This window comes from Helicoverpa zea, chromosome 12 (genome assembly GCF_022581195.2).
Source record: "Helicoverpa zea isolate HzStark_Cry1AcR chromosome 12, ilHelZeax1.1, whole genome shotgun sequence".
Classification (NCBI taxonomy): Eukaryota; Metazoa; Arthropoda; class Insecta; order Lepidoptera; family Noctuidae; genus Helicoverpa; species Helicoverpa zea.
Window position 1 is genome coordinate 9,172,597 of NC_061463.1, and position 11,194 is coordinate 9,183,790.

Sequence of the window (11,194 nt, forward strand, 5' to 3'; positions counted from 1 at the left end):
GAGTGACAATCATTATGGCGGGATTTCATCAAAATTGTAGTATGTACATTTTGTTTGCAAGCTAGTTTACGCAATTTTTTGCTAGCCAGTTTCACCAAATAAAATGGTAGCCCACTGGGGACACCCATTAACCAATAACTTACAATACCTAAATAATTTAGGCATATTCACATTCCTAATAATTTAGGCGTCTCCCAAAAGTCCCAAAACATAAAAACACTACCAAAAAGCTACCACTAGCGCTTGCCGCTACAGCTACCTATCTAAAAGAAAATATGAGGGCCGGTACTTAATGGCCGATCGCATTGACTGCTGTGCTATCGCGGATTCGATTCCCGCAAGGACAACTAAAATTTTATTATAATTGAGTCTGGGTATTGTGTGTACCGTTTATAAAAACATCACAAGTGCCAAAAAATATCCTTGAGTGGGGAAATCGACATCGTCCTTTAATTCTTTACATACTAATAGTCCACAAAGATTATTCACGGAATCGACCAAGAAATCTTACGGTTTATAATCAAATAAATGAAAAATATTTCAACGCAGAAATAAATCAACATTAAATAATTAATTTAATTGTAAAGTAAAGCGAGCAACAACCTGTGCGTGAAATTAAACGCAATCAGAGACAATTTTTTCTTACAAATCAATATGGCGGTCGTTAGTAAACGTCAAATTCAGTGTGGTGTTGTGTTCCGTGGTGGCGTCTATCGATTATTTTCGTAAAACATGGCTGGTTTTACGGAAAACGCGTTAGTTCGTAAACTCCAAGAACTGAATTCAAGCCAGCAAAGTATTCAAACACTATCGTTGTGGCTAATTCATCACAGAAAACACCATTCCGTTGTTGTGAAAACCTGGTTCAAGGAAATACTCAAAGGTAACCTACAATATATTTTTCTGTTGCTTCGTAGCTTTTGTTTTACAAAAACACTAGACCATCATTAATAAATGAGAATAATAAAATGTCTGCACTTTTTACAGTCATGAAATATTGCATTCTTTTAATTTTTATCTTTTGTTTGTTTTACAATCTCACGACAGAATAATCTAGTAGGTAGCATAAAAGTTCTAAAAACAGTCGTTCCTTTAAAAACAGTATTCCCTGTAGTTTACATGTAGAATGAATATTCGTATTAACTAATGAATCCATAATTGAAATGTGACAGTCTCACTGCATGGTGCATTTGCATTTTTGTATTCTAAATTCAATACTTACTGAAGCCAAGACCAAAACAATGCTTCGTGGCATTTATAAAACTTAAAAAAGGCTACTAATCAGTGAAGATAGATAAAAAATTCAGCAAATGTAAAATCAAATTTCTTTAGGGCTCTTAACACAAATATATACATAATAAACAATAATTAGTCTGCTGCTTTTCCTAATGTCAACAGATTAAGTTATTGTTGTTATTGGGCTTACATTAATTTTGAAAAACCTCTGTGTAAAAGGTTCCTGTCAAGACTGCTTTTCTTTCAAATGCATTTTTGTTTAACCAAAATATTTCCTCCAAGCTTATTTAACAGTTTGCTTATTAATTTCATGATAAATCAGATGTATTCCTTTTGATTAAAAAGCCTGTATTCAACATCCATTCGAGTAGGCACTTTACTACACAATCTTGATAAGACTTTTTACACAAATACATATTAAACAAATTAACTACTGCCTAACAATGTTTCAAATGATTACGTACTTGTTATTAGGAATGCAAAGGAATGAAAAAAGACTAGGTACTTTAAAGTTTTTTTTTTACATTGTTTTTATGAGTAGTAGATTTTACGGTTACTAATTGATACATCTTTGCCTCGCACATAAATCTTTCTCTGGTCTTGTTTGATTGCTGTCCTTCGGACCATGCAAGTGAGGGAATAGAGAGTACTCCTGTCTCTGCAGAAATACTTATCCTTATAAATTAATATTAATTATAAATGCAAAAGTAACTCTGTCTGTCTGTTATGCTTTCACGTCGAAACCAATGAACATAAGATAGTTTTTAATCCTGGACTTTTGAAGAGTTCTCTTGGTAATGCCATACAACTGCACTCGCCGCGGGTGGAAGCTATGGAAGCTAAGTGCTCCATAATAGCTAGCTGATCTTATAGAGAACTGCCATAGTAGCCAAAAATGGGTCAATTTTTGTTGCTCATAATCTTAAGCTATTCTAGTTTATACATTAAACTAAACTGTTGAGGTACAATTCTTCAGTTTTCTATGAAATTAGTATTTGATCAATCAAAAACACAGATAGCATATTATTGAAAATTAATTTATTTCCAACACAATGCTGTTAAAGCACAATCCGCATATTGAGTACAAACTGTTTCCCACAGTTTCACTTGTCAGATAGATTTAGCCTACGTCACTCATGGTGTAGGTTATCAAAGCTGAAAGAATTTTTCAAAACGGTTCGGTAGTTCTAAGCCCCAAAGATGAAAAATGTTTCCTTTCTATAATACTAATATAGATTAGGTTATAGTCATGTATGAAGTGTTTTTCTTACAGCTAAGGACAGCAAGCAGCTTACATTTATGTACCTCGCAAATGATGTAATTCAGAACAGTAAGAAGAAAGGTCCGGAGTACGGCAAGGCATTCGGAGAGGTCCTCGTGGAGTCCTTCAAGCATATGGCTAAGACTGGTATCAACGCTAAGACTAAACACTCTTTACATAGAATTCTAACTATATGGGAAGAGAGAGGGGTGTATGATTCACAGAAAATTCAGGAGTTTAAGGAGGCTGGTAAGTTTGGTTTTGTTTCTTCTTCTACAAACATGCATCTTTTTTTGTGTAGTCTATATATGGTCCTACTGCTGGGCAAAGACCTTCCCCAAAGACGTCCATCGTTCTCTGGGGTCCATCTCTCTGTTCTAATTGGGGTTTGAAATAAAAGTTAAACTTTACATAGGACTTCTAAACAACCACCTGCTAATTGCAGGTGGTTGTTTGGTTGCCACCTGTTTAACCTCTTCAAAGTATTTGTGAAATGTATGTATTATTTCAGTTGTTGAACCAACACATACAGCCTGTGGAAAACATAGTCACCATTTACTTTATTATTTTTCTATTTAAATAGTTGGCACTGAATTGTTGAAATATTAATGTAAATAATTATTATTTTATCAGTGTGACAAATTGCTTTTCAATTCACTTAACTTGAACTTAAATCTAACGGGAAACCTCAGCATTTAGTGTTCTAAAGTGCACACTTTGAAATGTTTTTTTTGCAGTATAAAGTGAGAATCAATTACCTGTCTTTTTCGTATTTATATCATGATCTTGATTGACAATCTAAAGTCAATTTTTCTTAGTAGTACATTATCTTGGGCCTTTCGAACGGTTGCCTTGTCGTTATTCTAGTAATATCTTTCCGTCTTACAAAATAAAAATTTGTCATCACTTGTATAAGTCTAAAAAATCTAACTCTAGTAAGCAAATCAAATAGATAGGATATTAGGAATGGCCATTGTCTATCCACAGAGTAATTTTTCTTTCCACTTGGCTATTTAAAAGACTTTCTGACTGCTACTCAACCTTTACACACAACTTTACACATTTCAGTGGACCCCAACGATGCTATACCAAAGAAGGTTAGCAAGCGCAAGTCAGTAGAAGTGGAAGGCAGCAAGGAGCCAGAGAAGAAAGCGAAAGTCGAGGCTCGCGCCAAGCAGGAGCGGCGCCGCAGCGAGACCAAGGAGGTGGACGGACACATAGAGACACACACCACGCTCAGCCCCAAGACTCCGCCCGGAGACCCGCCAGAGCCTGAGGAACTTATTAAGGTTAATATATCATATAATAAAGTTATAATAGCAGAAATAATAGAAAGTTTTTTGTTTGCTTGTACGCGATAATCTCAGGAGCTCTCTCTGGTCTGATTTGAAATATTCTTTCAGTGTAGCCCATTTATCGAGGAGCTAGAGGCCACTTTTTATCTAAATCTTTATATTTAAGATTTATATCTTGAATATTCAGTTTGCGAATAGAATTGTTCATTTAAATCTTATTTTAAACTAATAAATTCGTTCTTACAATAATTTTTAGTAAACTATTAGTTTAGTTAGTTTGTAAACTATTAATTGAATATATTCTTTACAATTAGCCAAGCAATGGTTATGGTTAGCACAGGCTAATGGTTTGATGTTTAATTACAGGCCTTACTAGAACTGGAGTCGAGTGCGTCGAGCGACGAGGCAGTACGCGAGCGCATCGCCTCGCTGCCTCCCGAAGTGTCCGAAGTGCAATTATTGTCTAAGTTGGAAGGTAAAATGACTCCCTATCACCGCATCAATATTGTTATAACTCTTGTAAACAGAATCATTGCCCGTACTCGGTTCATTAAACGTATGGAAAGTTTACACAGTAAAGTTGCGTTTTGGAAGCGAGCTGACGACTGCAGCTGCCAGCACGTGCAGCAACCGCATGAATCGGTCGATAGCTGAGGGTTACTACTCATGCTGCTGCTGCGACGATCGACAGCCATTTAATAACGGGCGCGCCTAGACAGGGTATATTTTTGTTAAATATGTGGTTACAACAGTGGCTGGTAACATAGTCAGTAGTACCAACGAGACTATGCAATATTGTAGTAGGTAATTTACCTCAAATATTTGTCAAACACTTTTAGAATGGCCATATATGACTGATAATCGTTCAAGGGATCGATTTGAGTCGAGTCGAGATTAGTTATACAACACATGGCTAAGCAAGAGATTACTTGGACCTCAGTATCCGTAAAATATTTTTGTAAGACAAATTGTACAGAAATCTAGTCCGTCTAGACGCGCCTATACATACATACAAACCACCGGTGCAGCGGCAGTTTGCAGTCATCGCCTCGCTTCCAAAACGTACCTTTATAAACGTAAAATCTTTGTGCTTTTGTCTTATTTCTCTAATTGACGTTCAAGTCAAAATACTCTTTATATTTGACGATCTATTTCATTTTGTAAGTTAGTGTACTATGAACTTTTTGATGAATTTGTTCAAATGACTGAATTGTACCTCGGTTTAAGTTATATTGTAATTTGTAAGCATTGACTGTGATCAATTTATTCTACTGATTGCAACATATATGAGTAGCTAATGATTGTGTTCAAACAATGAAATTCTTAGGTTTAGTCTAAATAATAATACTTCCCAAATTGTGATTGTATTTATGTGATCTTATTAGTGAAATATTATTGTAAAATATCTTATTATGAATTAATAAAGAATATTGCTGATATGCCCTGTGTATTTCACTTATTCAACTGATATGCCCAAATTCACTAGACTACTTGTAAATGTTGATACATAATTAAAAGTTTTGTAAAAAAAACTTTTTGTATACTCACTTCATATAATTATCTAAAATGTATCAAAATCTGCCAAACAATTTTATGATTTATGCAAGTGAAGTCTAAGTTCACAATAGATTGACACTGTCAATGCTGATATTTTACATAAACTTGAATACCTACTGGTAAATGATAATTAATTAGAATTTATGTGAATGTATTAAATATTACAAACAAGTTACCTAAGATCTCAGAGTTTGTGAGCCTTATGGCCAATTTCACTATCTTCAGGAAACTAGAAAACTTGCAACTATGATTCTCAAAAATCATTAATATTTAGAAGTGGTCAAACTGGCCATTGGGTTTCTCGTAGCTCAGGGTGTGTACTGTGATTTGCACAAATTTTCTATAACCATAACCGTACCATGTTCAGTTCGAATTAACGATTTAACCAATGGGAGTTTCGTGGCTGTTTATCGTTAGTTAAATGATGCAACTCACAGAAACAGGTTAATACTATTACTAGATCTACCGTCTTTCTCGAAACTTGTGGCGCTATTACCCAAGGTATATTTATATTTGAACGCCCATGGAATTTGGACAACAGGCTAGGTCCTTTTTAGAACATCTTTCGTTTTAACTGACTTGCCAGAAAGAAGGTTCTCAATTGATATTTTTGTAGCTTTTTTTTTTTGTTAACTCGTACGCAGTTATAATGTAATGAATGCTCGAATTCATATAAAAAAAAATCATGATTACAATAATTAATATGGGTTAACGACTAGGTCTAATTACGCCCCTACATTGGAACATAACTACAGACAGCTATATTTTAACATTCTTCATTCATTCATATTTTTAATTAGTTATACAACAGAATTGATCAATTTTTTTCTTCATCTGCAATATTTCAATACAGTTAAATTATTTTAAAATTTAGTTCTATGGAATTATAGAAATTTTCATTCTATTGATTTATCATACTTTACCATTCTAGATAAGGAGTCAGCCCAGCGACTGAGTGCAGTAGTGAACTCTGCAGTGGAACTGTTAGCGGAGTACAACTTGCGTCTGTCGGAGGAGCTGGACAAGCGGCGGCGCGTGGCGGCCATGCTGCGGGACTTCGCGCAGGCGCAGAGAGACCTGGCGAAACAGGCTGAGGCTAGGCTAGAGGTAACTACAACTTTTATTATTTATTATTACTAAAGTAATGACGATGGCATATCAACCTACCACAGTCTGTCAAATTTCTTCAATATGTTTTCAATCTTATCACAATAGTGAAAGATTAATGTTCAATTGGTAAAATTTGACAGATTCGGGAAGGTTGACCTGCTGATATCTACATATTCCTGGGTTAAACCACAGGATAAATTCGTATGTGACACTCCCACATCATGGTTAACTAAATAGGTAGCGGGGGACATGATTCGCGGCGTTTTCAATATTTCGCAATATGGTGGATTCACGTGACACTCCTATCTCACGGTTCAAACGGGTAGCGGGAGATGTGACGCGGCGTTTTCAATATATTGTGCAAATGAGACTTCTCTCTCGCACTGATGGTGGATTTATATAACCTATATATTCGTTAATTTAAAACAACGGATACATAATTCAGATAAATCTAAAGTTAGACGTAGAATTCGGAGTTTTGGGGTACGCACTTTTATCGATAGCAGTAACTTTTAAAAGATATACAACATATTTACCTACGATTAGACCTATTGTCTACTCTTTGCTTACAATACTATGTCATGATTATTTCATCAATAATAAAAAAGAAACCTACTTCAACTAAAATCAATTTCAAACTCTATTTACAGGAATACAACATAAAACTCCAAAAGATTTACGCGGTGAAAGCGGAAGTGAAGTCCCACATAGAGAGCTTGCCGGACGTGTCGCGGCTGCCCGACGTCACCGGCGGACTCGCGCCGCTACCGTCTGCCGGCGATCTCTTCAGCATCTGAGGGGGAGTTGTATAGCATCGCAACTGACTTAGGAAATGGGGGAATGCACTTACTATGTTAAATTGGATTTTTTTTTAACTGACTTACTAAAAAAGAGGTTCTCAATTCGACCACGTATATTATCTTGATTTATTTCTAAACTAATTGGTTGAATCGTTTTAGACATGATAAAACATCATAAAAGATTTATATCTTTGCCAATGCTTTTGCCTTCTGCTCAGTTCTGAACTATTTTGTATGGTCTTGTATTACTTAAAAAAAATTTAACAGACGTTTCGCACAATGGTCAAGAATATTTTTCTAATTACTAATTTCAAGTATATTTATCTTTTTCTGTTATTAATAACACTGTTAGTGTTTCAATAATACAAATATCTTGACTGTCTGAAGTATTATTTAGACAATACCATTAAATTTGCTCAAAGACAAACCACAACGTTTCTTACTTCTTATTAACATCGCTACAAACTATTTGTTAAAAAGTTTTTTATTAACATCGTAAGTGCATTTCAAAGATATTACAAGTTGTCTTTACTTGCAAAAAGGGTGTATCTACGAAAGTAGGTGACTTACATCCTTTTTACAATTAAAGGCATAGGTTATTAGTTACGATCGGATTCCGAGAAGCTAATAAAGTTTGTTAATTTGTTAGTTTGTTTGCAACACTATAGTGAGATACCGAAGTGTATGGTTATGTGTTTTACCCGGCTATTGTAAGCAATGCCCGGTCGAAATAAATAGCGTTTATTTTTCTATAAATGATGGTGTAAAATTGACGGAACTATTAATTGGTGGACGTGTATAAAGAAAAGACTAGGGTCGAAAAAGTACTGATTTTCAATAGGTTTATAATGATGTTTAAGTGCAGATTTCAATGGCCGATCCATCCGTTGCTTTTCGATTGAAGAATGAAATTGACATAATTTATATGATATTGCCTCGTTGGTCTAGCTGTCGCAAATGCGGCTGCTGAGCACGAGGTCTTGTGTTCGATTCTCGAGTCGGGCCGAAATCGCTTTGTGGGTTTTAGAAGACGAAACACAAAGCAGCCCGGAGCCTGGAAGTTGGTGATTGATACACCCGTGCATCGGAGAGCACGTAAGTGTCGGTCCTGCGTCTGTTCTCTCTCCGGTCGTGTCGGATTGCCGTCTCATCGGGTTATGAGATTGAAGGAATAGTGAATGCACCTGTATCTGCGCAAATGCTTGAGCACTATAATATGTCCTGCGCAGTTGGCTAATCTCCTTACATGAGAACAGCCGCCGTAGCCAATAATCGGCTCGGAGGACATCGTCATCATCAATTTATATGAAGCTTATGTCAAATATCAATTTCTAATCGCAAATTACGGAAATATCGGTTATAGAAATCCACCTTAAGATGAGGAAACGAGATGGAGTTATACACCATGTATAGCGGCGTCTCTTTTCCACACAGGATTCAAGATGTGCGTATGACATGTCTCTTTATGACCCAAGAAGTATATTTGTCAATGAAAATCGTGTGCGTTACAATTCACATTAAATATTTCTTACTAATATGTATTATAAATGAAAAAGTTTACATGTGTGTATATTTGTAACTCTCTCTCACGCAAAAACTACTGAATAGATTTTGATGAAACCGCGGGCGGAAGCTAGTAACTAAAAAATAACATGTAATACATTATCATACACTTCTTATAATTAAATTATAATCGAAGTTTGCCTTATTTGTCAAGAGTAACTGCCTTAACATTCGCATACAATCGTTTTAGTAAAGTAAATATACTATTGAATATCGATGTATCATCTAAGTTGTATATTATAAGTACCGACTGTATAAATAGCAAAATAATATTGTACTGATATAATAATTTATACAACTTTCATAAGAAATAGGTATAAAGCCGTCATCTTATAGTATTATTCTTGTCTAAACGTATGCGAGTGAAAGACAGCTAGGAGTGTCAAAATATTGTCAGAAATACCGAGTTAAAGGTTTATCAATACCATATTGATTGGCACAGTACTAATTTTACCTGTTTCTTGGAATGCTGCAGTTTGTATTCATTGTAACATGACATCAAAAACAAAAGTTTTGTGATTAACTAAAATAACATCTTGTTACAATAAAAAAAGTATCTGAGGCTCACAAAAACAAAAAAAAATCACAACTTTACACTTGCAAGTTTGGCTCAAGTAAGTAACTAACGATACATTTTCAAATGTAAAACCCCATGTGGTAAGTCCTCCGTAATTCACTTATAGTATTTTTTTAAAACTACTTACAACTAACGGAAGTTACGTAATTTTTACGGAAGCGACTTACAAGTGTCAAGTTGGGGTCAGATCAGTTAATGGCATGGCTAATAATTTAAGTTCTATCAATATTCATACCTATTTCAATACTTTTAAGGCACATTTTCGTTTTAAATACGCATGCTGCAATATCAACTTGTCCATAATACGAACCTTACGTACATGTGAATAAGATTGACATTTTATTGACATTGGGTTACGTGGCTTTTGGTCAGTTTGATATTTTCAATATCTATTTTTAATATTTGTTATGTTTTATCCTTAGTCCACATTTCCATTTTATTTTTAGCGTGAACTTTGAAAAGCGGTCTTTGAACTCTAAATTGATTGAAAATGTTGAGTTTAATAACCCCTTTTCAGTCGTAATATATGTAAGTTGTACAATTTGTTAATTGCCATGCACTGTATTATTTTACATAGATTCGTTTTTGCACACTCCCACTGTAATCTCAAGGTTTACTTACTGAACTTATTTTTAAATTCCCTGAGCTATAAATATGTATCTACCGTTTATCCTTCATACCAATACTCCTATATTTTTATGCTGTTTAGTCTTCCGCAAATATAATACAGTTTTTGTGTAATCCATTTTTTGAAATAATTGTATTAATTTAGTACACAAGTACATCTGTATTATGAAGCGATTCATAGCAATAAAAATAATTGCTCAGAAAATTGATGAATTATAATGCATGCTAAGTTGAATGATCGTTACTGATAACTTTTCTCACTGACTAGTTGAAAATACGTATTAAAAGTTAAGAATAAGCTTGCATAGATAGACCACATATCTTACAATTTGTTGTTAAGGGAGTTTTCAACTAGACACTGAAAAAAGCCCTGTGTGGCGCAGGTTTATAACTATGTTGATTTTTGTAGATTGGTGCTCGCCGAACGTATAGCTTAACAATTTATGTAAGTTCTAGGTTTTCAAGGCCAATTTTTGCTGAGTTAAACGCATTGCCAGATTGATAAATGGATTGAAATGTTAACCTTTTCGTTACTGAGCATCAACCGAATATGAGTGCTTTTCTTTGTTAAATTTTCACACAAAAATGTGGACACATAACCCCGAATTTACACTCTTTAAGTTTCTTACGTAAGTGTTACGGAAGCCACTTCCGTAATTTATGAGAAATAACTGTAAGCGACTTAAGAAAAACATGCGAATGTAAAACAGTTATATAATTTCGTAAGTGACTTACCAGTGTAAAGGCGGCCCTATGTTCATAGTCATGGGTTTATCACGATTCTAAACCAAATAATAGCGTAATTTGGTGCGTTTAGTTAATTTATTTAACTACCACGAATCCACTATGTATAGCTAGATATTATAGACTTAAATGAATTATAGAATTTGTTATATTAACAATGTTGTTCTTTTATTTGTTTAGCCATCTTTATTTCTACTAAATATAGATGTTTTCTTTCACGAAAGCGGGTGAGCTTTACTTATGTGGGTAAAAGTAGCTGCCACATTGAATTTGTGTGACTCGATTATTACTGAGCGCGTCCGAATTTACGCATATAAAGACTATGTACATGCACATCTACATAGTCAAAAAGTATGGATACAAGTATGGATTAAGGTAAGCGCCCACAGGCACGCATCGCAAGTATCGGACGCATCGCACGTAA

General features: G+C 34.7%; 1 protein-coding gene across 2 annotated transcripts; it reads left to right on the plus strand.

Annotated features, from left to right (window-relative positions):
- Window positions 1–582: 582 nt before the first annotated feature.
- Window positions 583–8,292, plus strand: LOC124635176 (regulation of nuclear pre-mRNA domain-containing protein 1B). 2 transcript variants are annotated; one of them, XM_047170986.1, is made up of 6 exons: window positions 583–883; window positions 2,510–2,746; window positions 3,566–3,786; window positions 4,159–4,267; window positions 6,281–6,456; window positions 7,110–8,288. In XM_047170986.1, the coding sequence occupies exons 1-6, from the start codon at window positions 733–735 to the stop codon at window positions 7,254–7,256; spliced, it is 1,041 nt and encodes a 346-aa protein (XP_047026942.1). In that variant the 5' UTR covers window positions 583–732; the 3' UTR covers window positions 7,257–8,288. The 2 variants fall into 2 exon arrangements, with proteins under 2 accessions (XP_047026942.1, XP_047026943.1); XM_047170987.1 differs by having other exon boundaries at window positions 748–883; window positions 2,496–2,746; window positions 7,110–8,292.
- The last annotated feature ends 2,902 nt before the right edge of the window (window positions 8,293–11,194 follow it).

Bases quoted from the DNA above. Each gene is read 5' to 3' on its own strand.
- LOC124635176 (XM_047170986.1), top strand. From the start codon at position 733: ATGGCTGGTTTTACGGAAAACGCGTTAGTTCGTAAACTCCAAGAACTG. The intron at 884-2,509 runs GTAACCTACAAT...TTTTTCTTACAG, and splicing joins GTTCAAGGAAATACTCAAAG to CTAAGGACAGCAAGCAGCTT. The intron at 2,747-3,565 runs GTAAGTTTGGTT...TACACATTTCAG, and splicing joins TCAGGAGTTTAAGGAGGCTG to TGGACCCCAACGATGCTATA.